The sequence below is a fragment of the Salpingoeca rosetta genome (assembly GCF_000188695.1).
Source record: "Salpingoeca rosetta unplaced genomic scaffold supercont1.17, whole genome shotgun sequence".
Classification (NCBI taxonomy): Eukaryota; class Choanoflagellata; order Craspedida; family Salpingoecidae; genus Salpingoeca; species Salpingoeca rosetta.
Window position 1 is genome coordinate 1,063,196 of NW_004754917.1, and position 12,909 is coordinate 1,076,104.

Genomic DNA, 12,909 nt, shown 5'->3' on the forward strand with positions numbered 1-12,909 from the left:
GACAAATCCATCACCGCCGCAGTTGATGCGCAGGATGCTTGTGCCTGTTCGGCAGTGTGCCCTCAACTGTCGTGGTAGTCGTTGTGGTGGTGGTTGTGGTGGTGGTTGTGGTAGTCGTTGTGGTGGTCGTGGTGGTGGTTGTTGTGGTTGTGGTGGTTGTGGTGGTCGTCGTTGTGGTGGTGGTGGTGAACTCCTTCATCAGGATAAGCTCAATGCCGCTGATAAAGGGCTGACGCACCTCACGCCCAAACGACACACTGATGGTCGCTGGCTCCTCCACAGACACCACCTCGATCACAGGGTGCACGCGGAACGTACCAACCTCCGCAATCACATCGAGGTTCTCCTCCACAACAGCACCGTCGACCACCACGTCAAACACGCGGTCACCAACAGAGTCCCAGTACTTCTCCACAAAGTACAAAACAATGCCATACTGCCCGGGCGTGTCCACCGGCAGTGTGTACTCCAGGTCAAATGGGCTGGGGGAGGACCGCTCTGTGACGAGCATGGCGGTAGAGAGCCCCGGGTAGCTGGATGCCACAGGCCCGTCGTTGCGCGTACGTGTTTGATGCGCCCGTGTAGTATCCTTCGTCAGCCACCCACGTCAGGCCAGAGTCGGCATCGACAAATCCATCACCGCCGCAGTTGATGCGCAGGATGCTTGTGCCTGTTCGGCAGTGTGCCCTCAACTGTCGTGGTAGTCGTTGTGGTGGTGGTTGTGGTGGTGGTTGTGGTAGTCGTTGTGGTGGTCGTGGTGGTGGTTGTTGTGGTTGTGGTGGTTGTGGTGGTCGTCGTTGTGGTGGTGGTGGTGAACTCCTTCATCAGGATAAGCTCAATGCCGCTGATAAAGGGCTGACGCACCTCACGCCCAAACGACACACTGATGGTCGCTGGCTCCTCCACAGACACCACCTCGATCACAGGGTGCACGCGGAACGTACCAACCTCCGCAATCACATCGAGGTTCTCCTCCACAACAGCACCGTCGACCACCACGTCAAACACGCGGTCACCAACAGAGTCCCAGTACTTCTCCACAAAGTACAAAACAATGCCATACTGCCCGGGCGTGTCCACCGGCAGTGTGTACTCCAGGTCAAATGGGCTGGGGGAGGACCGCTCTGTGATGAGCATGGCGGTAGAGAGCCCCGGGTAGCTGGATGCCACAGGTCCGTCGTTGGCGTACGTGTTTGATGCGCCCGTGTAGTATCCTTCGTCAGCCACCCACGTCAGGCCAGAGTCGGCATCGACAAATCCATCACCGCCGCAGTTGATGCGCAGGATGCTTGTGCCGTTCGGCAGTGTGCCCTCAACTGTCGTGGTAGTCGTTGTGGTGGTGGTTGTGGTGGTGGTATCGAGCGTCGTTTGTTTGTTCGTCGTGGTGGTGGTGGTTGTGGTTGTTGTTGTGGTTGTATCGAGTGTCGCCGTTGTCGTAGTCGTTGTTGTAGTGGTCGTAGTGCCGGCTGTGGTTCCGGATGGTGTTGTTGCTGACTCGTACACCGCTATACCACTAATTGCCGGCTGCCCTCGTCGTTTGATCTTTCTGAAGCTGAGGACGAGCTGGCTGTTTTGGCACTGCGCCACCACACGCGTGATGGCTGGCTTGTAAGCACCTCCGGCCTCCGCCACGATGTCGTAAGCGCTTAAGACAACCTCATCGTTGATGACGACGTCGAATTCTCGCCTGCCCTCGGCGTCGTAGTAGACTTCAGCAAAGTGAAGGTCGAGCACTGCCACACCATTGCCGCAAGCTTGGCTGAGGTCGTATGCGAGATCAAAATCACCAGCTTCATTCTTGTCGGCGTATCTGTGCGTGTTGAAGATAGGGAGAAGCGCCTCGTTGGCACCGTCAAGAGGAGCTGTCGGTCCGTCTGGGTTGGTGTACGTGCCTGAAGTGCCACTCACGAAGCTGCTGTCTGACAGCCAAGTGTGTGCATCTGCCGTGGTCTCATCTCCGCCACAGTTCAAGAAGAGCTTCGGCTCCAGTGCATGTGCGGTGGTGGACAGGGCGACGATGACGACCAGGAACAGGGCGAGGGCTGGAGTGCCTCGCCCGTGCATGGCTGGTGATTGTCTTTTGCTGCTGTGCGCGTGTGTGAAGTAAGCCGTTCCGCTGCTGATAACCACTTGACGGACAAGTTGGCGCGAAAGCGCGAACGAACAAACCAAGACAAAAACGCACACACAGGAGTTGGCAAGCACAGTGCAGAGATGTGTGTGAGTGTTGTTGCCGGGGCCAGCTCGAGGATAATGGGCGGGTTGAGGAGTTGGCCATTCAACAGGCATGTGCATAGAAGCAGGGCGGCTGAAACTGGTATGTGCCTTGTGGGCGTGTAGGGTCGCGTGCTGGCGTGGTGTGATGTGACCTTCCTTACCGCGTATCTCTGGCTCTGCAGGGTGGGGCTGTGCCTTCATTCAGTTGAGTGTGGGTTTGTGGAGAGCGATTTCGTCTATCAATGGGTGAAAGGGTCAGGTGGTGACGCCCGAGCTCTTGAGCAGGAAATTTCGCTATGGTCTGAACAAAGCACTGCACCTTTTGTTTTCCAACACGATTGGTTGTTTTCTGGGTGAGAAAATTCACCTGGCACGAGCGTTAACCCCACACGTCATCCTGCATTGCCTGTGTACGTCACCATTTCCCCACAGCAGAGCCAAGCCACAAAGGCAACAACAACAGCACGACAGCAGCACGACAGCAGCAGCAGCAGTCGCGCCGCCCTTGCGCCACAACTCCAAAACAGCAGCAAAGCAGCGAGAGGACGCAACGTCGTTGCCCTGCAGCCAGCGTCACACGTCACGAGCCCGCGCGCCATCAAGTACAGGCATGGAGCCACCAGTCGGGCTTTCTCGTGGTGCTGATGGCGGACAGCAGGCTGATCTGTCGCACCAAAGCAACAACCAACAGAAGTCCGCCAAACGAGAGCAGCAGGGTCCGAAACCAGCAAGGCACGGAGCGGCTTTTCCGCAGAGAGCCGGGCAGTCTGCTCGTGAGCAATTTGGTGTCATGGATGGAGCAGCAGCGACGTCACTGAGCTCGTTTCTCCAGCAGCAACCATCCCTCGGGTCCATTTTAGACCACCTGGGTGGCGGGCTCTCCCAAGTGCCCCTCCGCGGCGGGGGCAATGCACTCTCGGGTGCACTCGGTCTGCCTGGGAGCTCCTCAGGGCTGGCGAGCGCAACGCGCACTCCCGAAGACAGGCTGACTCCAGGGGGGATTTTGTCTGGCCAGCAAAGCACAGGACTCACGCTGGAGAACAACTCGCCGGCTCCAGGCACTGCCCCAAGCGTATCGACGCCCTCACTGCTTCAATTGTTTCTCCAGCAGCACCTCCAGTTCCCTTGCCTTTCGAATTCCTCGAACATGTCCATGCGAACACCAGGCCCAGCCCAACTTCAATCACAACAGCAACACCAACATCAAAACCACCACCAGCAACAGCATCAGCAACAGCAGCTTCCCGACTTGCAGCAGTTCCATGACTGCGCGCCGTTCCAGGCGCTGCAGCAGCAACACGACACACAGCAACTGTTTGCATCGGGCTTGCCCATGCAATGGCAACAACAGTTGGCAGCATCGCAGCAACTCGGCTTGGACATGAGCCAGAATCAGCAAGTCTCGTTTCTACGTCCGCAGCAGCAGCAGCAGCAGCGCTCGCAAAAGACACCCCATCTCTTTGGTGAGGCAAGTGCGAGGATGCCGGATGCAGGCCTCATGCGTGGCCGCAGCGACGCCAACACTGCAGACGGTGGGAGAGGCAGAGTTAGGGTAAAGGGGAGCAGGAACGCGCAACCGTCGTCCACACGTGCAGCGCACAATGGCGGATCAGTGTCATCGTCGACCAGTCAGAGAGGCCAAAGCATGCAGCGCACCGGGTCGAGTGTGGGGGATCTGTCAATTTCTGGGGGAACTGACCTTCTTCAAGCAACTGCGTCGCTCGCGTCGCTAGCGTCGCTGAGTTCCATGCCGGTGAGCGCCGATGATATGCCCATGTTCCATGCTGTTTCCCATTGTCTCTGCTGGCATTAATTTATGTGCTGTGTCTTGCCTCTGCTGACGAAGCACCATGATCTTGTGACCGTGCTTATGCCGTCGTTGTTTGTAGGCGACCAAACCCGATAACCCGGGGAAGCGAGCAAAACTGACCAACGTATGTCAGTGGTAGTGGTTCTAGCGGTGGTGGGTGTTATCGTGCATGAGTAGTGTCTTGTCGAATGTGCGCGCTGGTGCAGGTGTTGCCTGAAGAGGCTACGAGGGATTGTACCACACACACAAGCACATGTACACCAAGGGAGATGAGACGATTGGAACGATATGGGGCTACCGCCGCGTTTAACTCACCAGTTGCATGCCCGCTCCTGCTTTCGCTGTGTGATGGTTGCACCAGGCGACCGGTGGCAGTGACCCAGGCGAACAAGACGAAGAGCCCAGAAGCCCAGAAACTGAGGAAGAACGACGCAAGCGTCGCCTGGAGAAGAATCGACAAGCAGCCAAGGCAAGTCGCATGAAGAAGAAAGCCTATGTCCACGACCTCGAGGTGCGAGTGAAGCAGCTAGCACAGGCCAATGCCAGGCTTTCACGCGACATGAAGCAGCTGCGAGAACAAAATAGCAAGCTCGAAAAGGAAAACAAAGAGTTGCGGGAACTTGCTGCCCAACAGCACAACAAGGAGGACGACGACGACGTTTCTGGAAAATGAGCGAGCATACTGTGTGTGTGTGTGTGTGTGTGTGTGTGTGTGTGTGTGTGTGTGTGTGTGTGTGTGTGTGTGTGTGTGTGTGTGTGTGTGTGTGGGCCATCTCTGATAATCGTTTCGAATGGCATCTTAGGTAGCAGTGTCGGCTAGTCTGAAGCGAGAAGATAAATGGTTCATTGTATGCGTTGATACAATTCGTGGGGTTGGGTTGGGAAAGGGAGTGGAGGCAGGGCTGACCAACGAGAGAGAGAGAGAGAGAGAGAGAGAGAGAGAGAGAGAGAGAGAGAGAGAGAGAGAGAGACAGAGAGAGAGAGAGAGAGAGAGAGAGAGAGAGAGAGAGAGAGAGACAGAGAGAGACAGACAGACAGAGAGAGAGAGAGGGAGAGAGAGAGAGAGAGAGACAGAGAGAGAGAGAGAGAGAGAGACAGAGAGAGAGTGTGTGTGTATGTGTTTGTGTGCGTGTGTTGTGTGTAGGTGTGTCATGGGAGGCGTGCCTATTTGAGCCACGGTCGGGCGGCCGTATACGCCTCAAACCCTTCTTGTTGTCCAATCTCTCGCTTCTCCTTGGCTTTGTGATGCTGAAAGCCGAGCAATAACACAGAGACCCAAAGGCGAGTTGAACACGCAAGCTGCGCGTGAGCACGTTTCCGAATGCAAGCTCGTGCGTGTGTGTACGTATGTGTGCATGTATGAATGCAAGCTCGTGCATGTGTGTGTGTGTGTGTACGTGTGTGTGTATGTGCAGACCTCGAGGCCTGGGCGCCGGAAGCCAACGGTGCGCATGTCGGTGATGATTTGATCGATGTCGCCATCGCCAACTTCCGAGCGGAGCTGTCAGGCACAGTTGACGCGAGCACACAGACATGGATCGCAACCGATGATCAACAGTCAGCAGGGTGGTCTCAGCAGCCAGTTCACAAGCAACAGCAACGGCAGCAGACACGATATGAGCCACATCGAGGAACAAAGGGGACGGAAGACCGACGGTGAATCCAAGCCAGAACGCGCACCAACACCAACACCAACACACACACACACATGTACACGCCATGACCACCACGATGAGGACGTGAGCCAATACACACCCCAACAGTGCGCAGCTTTGGTGCGTTGTCGCCCACGATCTCCATGTATCCTTGTGGTTTACGTGTATCTGCGGGCTCCTCCTCCTCCTCTGCCGCCGCCAGCAGTTGGTCGCTTCGTTTCCGCGCCGCTTCCTCAAGCAGCCGCTGGCGCTCTGCATTCTCCTCCACGGCACGCTTGGAACACAGGCAGAGAGATAGGTAGGCAGGAAGGTAGGCAGGAACACACACACACACACACACACGCACACACACAGACACACAGACACACACGCACAGACACACACGCGCGCGCACGCACAAAGAAGAATGTCAGGCAGACAGAGAGACACATTCACGCATACAGACACGGTACACCAATGTAGATTGCACAGAAATGTGAGACCAGTGATGAAGGCGACTTCAACGCGTGCATGATAAGGTGTGATGATGGATGTGTAGCAAACCGTGATGGTGTATGTGTTGCGAACCTCAAAGTAGCGGCGAAGGCGAATGAAGAGGCCAAACAGCACGCTCGGCTCGGTCGCAACATCCTCTGCAAAGTATTTCGTGACGCGGGAGTACGACGCCTTGGCTCGGTTGAAGATCTCACGCGCAGCATCGATGCTGTGTTCACACACACATGTTGGGAGGGGGTAGATGTGAGAGCGTCGTAGCGATACAGAGCAGCGACAAGGCAAAACCAGATGGCGAATAAACACGACTTGTTCGGAGCACAGATCGACAGCGACACACATTCCAGTGTGTGTGTGTGTTTGGAGGGGGGGGGGGGCAAGCGGAACGGTGGGCGTGGGCAGAGGCAGTGGGTACACCCAATGCACAGTCACAGGCATACACCCACACAGGCGGAATGGCAGAATGGCAGAATGGCGGGTGTCAATACGGACGAACGCATCACGCTCCAAGAGGAGGAGATGGTGGTGGTGGTGGTGGTGGTGGTGGTGGTGATAGCGAGAAGGGGAGCACCCACCGGGGCATGACGGCGTCTCTGAAGTTGAGGAGTGTTGGGTGTGTGGCGTCGACTTCCAGCTCAGCAGTGACCGCTGTTGCTGTGCGTTCGAGAGAGACAACATCTGCCTCCATCGATGCAAGCGACACTGCCGGCAAAGAACACACGGACGAGGCAGGTGTTGGGATGGCCCGAGGGGAGAGGGGAGAAGAGGAGATGAGAGCGTGGTGGTGGGAGACAGAGGCAGGAAAAGTCAGAGCAACGAGAGGTGACGACAACAGACAAAAACCGCACATGTGTATATTTGTGTGTTTGTGTGTAGTACATGTGTGTATGTGTGTATACGTGTGTGTATGTGTGTGTGCATGTGTATGTGCATGCACCTGCTGCAGCCTTGTCAAGGGCGACGAGGTCGTTCTGGAAATTGCGCACGTCCGGGAATTTGTGCATGACGACGTCCGCCACAAAGTTCATCAGGTTTTGGCTGCGGTCGCGTGAGCGAATATCAAGCAGCTGTTGGAGTGGCAAATGTGCGGGTGTGTATTGATTGTGGGGTGAAGGTGGATGTGGGAGGCACATGTGAGCGGGCGCAGGGGAGATTTCCACGCGAGTACGCGTGATGACAGACGAGAGCAGTGTCCGACTGCCAAGAGAGAGCAAGAGACACGCACACATACACACATACACACACACACACTGACAAACAGACAGTCAAACGAACGAACGAACAAACAAACAAACGAACGAACAAACAAACAAGTAAGCATGTGGTTGTGCTGATACGGCAAGCTGTTGCGTACGCGGTCAAATGCGCTGAGTTTGAAGCCGTAGGCACAGCCACGGCGCTGGCTGTTGAGGTAGTTGCCAAAGGCAAGAATGATCTGCATGTGCACGGACGTAAATGTGTGCACGCACAGAGCGCCCATGAGCTACAAACACACGCTTAGAGAGCCATGAACAAGCAAACATTCACGCACACTCACGCACATGTGAAGTCCAAAAACGAGCGCAAGTGCACGGTCATACACACACGTGAGCACAAACCTCCAGCAGTTTCTTGATTTTCTTGCTTGCAAGCAATGACTCGCTTGCAGCAACAATGACATCCGCGTTCTATGACAACAACGAAAACGGCGACGGCGATGACAAGAAGAAAGATGAGGAAGTTGCGATGACACAGGCAACGTGAACAATGCACAGCGTTCAGCACTCATGCAGGGTGCATGTGCGTGTACATGCGCAGGCCATGCACACAAGAGCAGAGTCAGGGTCAAACAAGCGCACACGAGCACGTTGTTTGTTTGTGATTTGTCGTGCGTATCTGCGCTTGCGTCTTGCGTGCTTGTGCTTGTGTATGTGTATGTGTGATTGTGCGTGTGGTTTTGTGTGTGTATGTGGGTGTGTGTGCGCGCGCGCGTGTGTGTGGAAAATGCAAGCTTGAGGGTGCGTACCGGCTTGATAGTTTCAAGGGCCTCCTGGCACGAGTCGAGGTAGACGAGCAGCTGCAGTTTCTCTTGAAGACGCGACACACGCGAGAGCTGGTGGTGGTGGTGGTGGTGGCGGTGTTCGTGGTGTTCGTCGTGTCGGTAAGAGCTGACGGGCGCACATACACGCGCACACTGGCCAAACGCAGGCACGTTGCCAGTGTGTACAAACACATGTAACACGTGCAGCCACACATACACACGCATTCACACGCATACACATGCATACACAGCAGCAGAGTGCAGGTGGCAACACGGGATGGGCCAACCCTGTAGACGAAGAGGTCAATCTCAGCCATGGCCTTGCCGCTGTCGTGCTGCTTGTTCAGGAGATCACGCTCCTCCTTCGTGGGCATAAAGTCGTGCAGCAGCAGCTCCGCCTTGTCTCCGGGCAGCGCGTCGCTGTTCAGGGCCTCGATGTTGCTGATGATCACGTCCACCTCCGTCCCAAGCCGCCGCTGCGCAATTGCTGGTGGAGGGCAGCGGTGTGTGTGAGTGTGTGCGTGAGTATGTGTGCGTATGTGAAAGAGTGAGCATGTGTGTGTGTGTGTGTGCGAGTATGCGAGTATGTGTGTGTGTGTGTTTGTGTGGGAGTGGAAGACATGAAGCAAGTACGAAAGCGTGTGTGAGTTCGTGTTCGCAGCTGTGAATGAATGCAAATGCGTGTGACACTATGTGTGTGAGAGAGCACGGTGCAAAGCCAGGCTCCCGCGAGAACGTGTGCCCGTGTACAAGAACACGGACCCAGCATCTTGCCCATCATTACCGAGGTTGCGGGCGCGGTTGAGGTCAAGTACGGTGTCAGGGCCCTTGCGAACTGTTGGCAGCAGCAAATTGGAAGACGCGAAGAAGTTCGGGGAAGGGGAGGGTGCAAGAGCAGGGCACATCATCAATGTACACGCGTTACAGCAAGCCAAGGCAGGCAGGAAGGGAAGGAAACAAACAAAGCAGGAAGATATGTGCCTGGAAGGCCAGGCGAGTGAAGACACAAGGGGGCACGCATCGGTACAGACATACACACACACATACATACATACATGCATAAAGACAGACACAGGTACAGGCACAGACGTGCACACGCACCGTCGCGGAATTGCTCTGGGCGATTGGCCTTGGCCTTGTGTTTGTTTGTAGCCTGAGACTGGAGCTTGAAGGCCTCTTTGAACGAGTCGAAGTTGACCGACTGAAGGACAGCCAACACACACACACACACACAGACAAATAGGCACACACACACACACAGACAAACATACGTGTTGATGTGTGAGCATGTTGTGAGTTGCACATGTGTATGTGTGATGAACACACAAGCAAGCGTATACGCATGCATGTGTGTTGCGTGTATATGTGCACATGTGCACCTCAAAGATTGCCTCGTCGTCAATGTCCTGGAAGACAGTGCCCTGGATGCGGTGCTCTGGAAGCGCTGACCAGTTGAGCAGCGGCAGCTTCACGTCAACCTAACGCACGGGCGGCACATGCACAGTGGCATGTGAATGGTGAGGGTGCGGGTGCTGATGAAGGTGGGTGGGTGGTTGAGATGGAACTTAATTCGGGAAGCAAGGAGCGTGACTCTGCCAAAGGCCGAGGGCTAAGCGACGTCGCATACACATACACATATACAGGAAGACAATAGAAAGAGAGCATGCATCACCACACCACCATACCTGGATCTTCCTCTTCTTCGGGCCAGCAGCAGTCGCTGTTTGGGACGAGAGAGCGAGAGCATGGGTGCGTGTGTGCGTGTGCGTGCATGTGTGAGTGTGTGAGTGAGTGAGTGAGAGAGAGTGAGAGAGAGTGAGAGAGAGAGAGAGAGTGAGTGAGTGAGTGAGTGAGTGAGTGTGTGAGTGAGTGAGTGTGTGTGTGTGTGTGTGTGAGTGAGTGAGTGTGTGTGTGTGTGTGTGTGAGTGAGTGAGTGAGAGAGTGAGAGAGTGAGTGGGTGAGTGAGTGAGTGAGTGAGTGAGTGAGTGAGTGAGTGAGTGAGTGAGTGAGTGAGTGGGTGAGTGAGTGTGCAAAGCCATGCTGGCGTGAGTCATCGTGGAACACATGGATGTGGTACGGATGGATGTGAGTGCTTGTCGGGCGTGTGTGTGTGATACAAAGCGGGCAGGTCAAGCAAGTTGCTTCGTCTTTGACATCACAACGAACGGATCCTTGCAGCAAGACCCACTTGGCATTGCTGGTGCAGGTGGAGGTGGAGGTGGAGGTGGAGGTGGTGGCGGCGGCGGTGGCGGGGCGACAGCTGGAGTCGTAGGCGCAGTATCGGGTGGTGCTGTGTTGAACAGAGGCGAGCAAACAAGCAAAGCAAAGGGGAAGTTATGATGTGCAAATGTGTACGAACGAAACAAATGGGGGCATGCCTCGCATGACGCACGTGCGTATGCGAGGGTGAGTGAGTGAGTGAGTGAGTGAGTGAGTGAGTGAGTGAGTGAGTGTGTGTGCATCATGTGTCTCATGTGCGCGCGTACGTGCGGCGGTGGTTGGCGCGTCCGTGGCCAGCGGTTCATCCATTGACGTGAAGTTGTCGCGAGTCAGCACAACTTTGGAGCCTACAAACACGCACGAGTGCATGTTTGTGTTGAAAGGAGGCCAGCGTGGAGTTTAGCAGACGTACGAGCGTGAGTGCGGCGGGGGCCGTGTGTTTAAGCGAGCAACAGCAGCAATGAAGACAGAACCACCACGACCACGACCACGACCACGACCACCACCATCATCGTCATGTGTGTACCGTCTTGCGGGCGCTCGATGCGTCGAAGTGTCTCCGCAACGGAATTCGCCTCCTCCAATTTCTGATGCGAGGGCAGTAGCCCGCAGGTGGCAATGGTGGCGGTGGTGGTCGGAGCGGTAAGAAGATGGTGTGGTAACGTTCTCGGGCACAGAACAGAATTAGCACGCAAGACAGGGACACACCCACCCACCCACCCACTCCCCCCCCCACACACACGCCTGCTTGCAACAAAGCGGACACAGCATGTGCAAGCACCTTGGCGGCGGCTTGGAACTGGTCGCGAGTGGACTGGAGGTCGTGTTTGAGGACAGATATCTCGTGGCTGTAGCGCGACACGGCCGTCTCGTGCGCCGCCTTCTCCTCCTGCAGCCGCTCCTGCAGCCCATCGCACTGGTACTTGCTGTCCGCAAGGTCCTTGTGCAGCTCGCCTGGCGTGTGTGTGCGTGTGTGTGCGTGTGCGTGTGCGTGTGCGTGTGCGTGTGCGTGTGCGTGTGCGTGTGCGTGTGCGTGTGCGTGTGCGTGTGCGTGTGCGTGGTGGTGTGTGTGTGTGCGGGAGGGATTGAGTGGGAGGGGGGGGGTAGCGGACGGGATTGAGTGAGGGTAGTGGGAATGCACACACACACACACACACACACACACACACACACACACACACACACACACACACACACTTGTGATGACACGGGCAATTCGCGCAACGACTACACAGCGCAGCAAAACCACGCTCAAACCGCTCTTGTTTGTATCTGTTCACGTGCAGGCACATGGATGCGTGTGCGTGCATGTGCATGTGTACGCGAATGGAAAGTGCACGCACTTATAACGCCTGTGAGACGCTCCTCTTCCTTCTCCGCCGCCTTCTTCGTGTCAGCCAGTGACACCTGCGCAGAAGCAAGCCGTTGGCATGCGGTGTCAAGAATAGGCAGTGGCCGAGAAAGAATAGGAAGCCAAGGAGGAGAAAACGAAGAGGGGGGGGGGCGGGAAGTAATCACACACATACACAAACATAAACACAGTGCATGTTGGCTGGTGTCAAAACTCGATGGTATCATCAGTGACGTGTCAATACCTCCAGTTCCTGGATGCGCTCCAAGTCCTTCACACGCGCCTCGGCTTCACGCGCCTGAAACACACACGCACACACACACACACAAGTATTGGAATGTCAGTGCAGATGCAAGGGAGTGCATTAAGTGACGAGCATGTGCGTATGTGTGCCAAGTGGTTGATGATGCACGTGTTGCGTGGTTGTGTTTGTGGAGGCACATTAACAGGTGTCCATGTGTGTCCATGTGTGTCTACGTATCCATGTGTTTGTGCATCCAGGCATGCATGCGTGTGTGTGTGTGTGTGTACATGTGTGTACATGTGTGTGTGGCGAGCGCACCAGTTCTGCGACGTTCAGGAAGTTGTCCTGGTATGCGTCCATCTGCTCCTTGAGGGCGGGCGGTGCAGACTTGGACAGCTCCTGCACGCCCAAATACAGACAGACAGACAGACAGACAGACAGACAGACAGACAGACAGACAGACAGACACACACACACACAGATACCAGTACACACAGCAGGTGTGCGTAATCTTGTGAGTGGTATGTTCGCAACAAGCAAACAAACAAACAAACAAACAAACAAACAAACAAACAAACAAACAAACAAACAAACAAACAAACAAACAAACAAACAAACAAACAAACAAACAAACAGCATCACGTTACCTCGATGAGCGGCATTAGGCCCAACTGCGTGAATTCCTCTTGCAGCGCAACCTAAACAGCAGAAACATACATATGCATGATGGGCGCATGAACACGGGGAGTGGCCATGAGGGCTGAGTGTGTACTTGCTTGTGCTTGCTTACGAATCAAGGCTTCTATGCGTGGTAGTGGTCATGCTCTCGTATCCACAACTCTTCAGACATGCTTCACGTATCAGAAAACACACACACACACACACACACACACACGCATG

General features: G+C 55.3%; 3 protein-coding genes across 3 annotated transcripts in view; 1 reads left to right on the forward strand and 2 right to left on the reverse strand.

Moving 5' to 3' along the window:
- Positions 1 to 2,486, reverse strand: part of PTSG_06931 (uncharacterized protein) — a gene marked incomplete at its 3' end in the record, with an annotated part of 9,784 nt that extends 7,298 nt beyond the window's left edge. Inside the window, exons 1-3 of the mRNA XM_004992275.1 lie at positions 865 to 2,486; positions 565 to 692; positions 239 to 482 (exon numbers count right to left, since the gene is read on the reverse strand). Coding sequence (XP_004992332.1) covers positions 239 to 482; positions 565 to 692; positions 865 to 2,418 — 1,926 coding nt within the window. The 5' untranslated portion in view covers positions 2,419 to 2,486. The remainder of the gene's footprint in view (positions 1 to 238; positions 483 to 564; positions 693 to 864) is intronic.
- A 341-nt stretch (positions 2,487 to 2,827) lies between these two features.
- On the forward strand, positions 2,828 to 4,700 carry PTSG_06932 (uncharacterized protein; the record flags this gene model as incomplete). Its single annotated transcript, XM_004992276.1, has 3 exons — positions 2,828 to 3,970; positions 4,107 to 4,151; positions 4,389 to 4,700. The coding sequence occupies 3 exons, from the start codon at positions 2,828 to 2,830 to the stop codon at positions 4,698 to 4,700; spliced, it is 1,500 nt and encodes a 499-aa protein (XP_004992333.1).
- Positions 4,701 to 5,191: 491 nt separating this feature from the next.
- PTSG_06933 (uncharacterized protein) lies at positions 5,192 to 12,709 on the reverse strand (the record flags this gene model as incomplete). Its single annotated transcript, XM_004992277.1, has 22 exons — positions 12,657 to 12,709; positions 12,328 to 12,408; positions 12,010 to 12,063; positions 11,758 to 11,821; positions 11,196 to 11,368; positions 10,941 to 11,001; positions 10,681 to 10,761; positions 10,383 to 10,484; positions 9,880 to 9,914; positions 9,574 to 9,672; positions 9,296 to 9,395; positions 8,979 to 9,029; positions 8,482 to 8,681; positions 8,180 to 8,266; positions 7,773 to 7,841; positions 7,529 to 7,609; positions 7,112 to 7,241; positions 6,750 to 6,876; positions 6,250 to 6,385; positions 5,783 to 5,956; positions 5,445 to 5,528; positions 5,192 to 5,275 (listed from the first exon to the last, which is right to left on the reverse strand). The coding sequence occupies exons 1-22, from the start codon at positions 12,669 to 12,671 to the stop codon at positions 5,192 to 5,194; spliced, it is 2,088 nt and encodes a 695-aa protein (XP_004992334.1). The 5' UTR covers positions 12,672 to 12,709.
- Between the last annotated feature and the right edge of the window lie 200 nt (positions 12,710 to 12,909).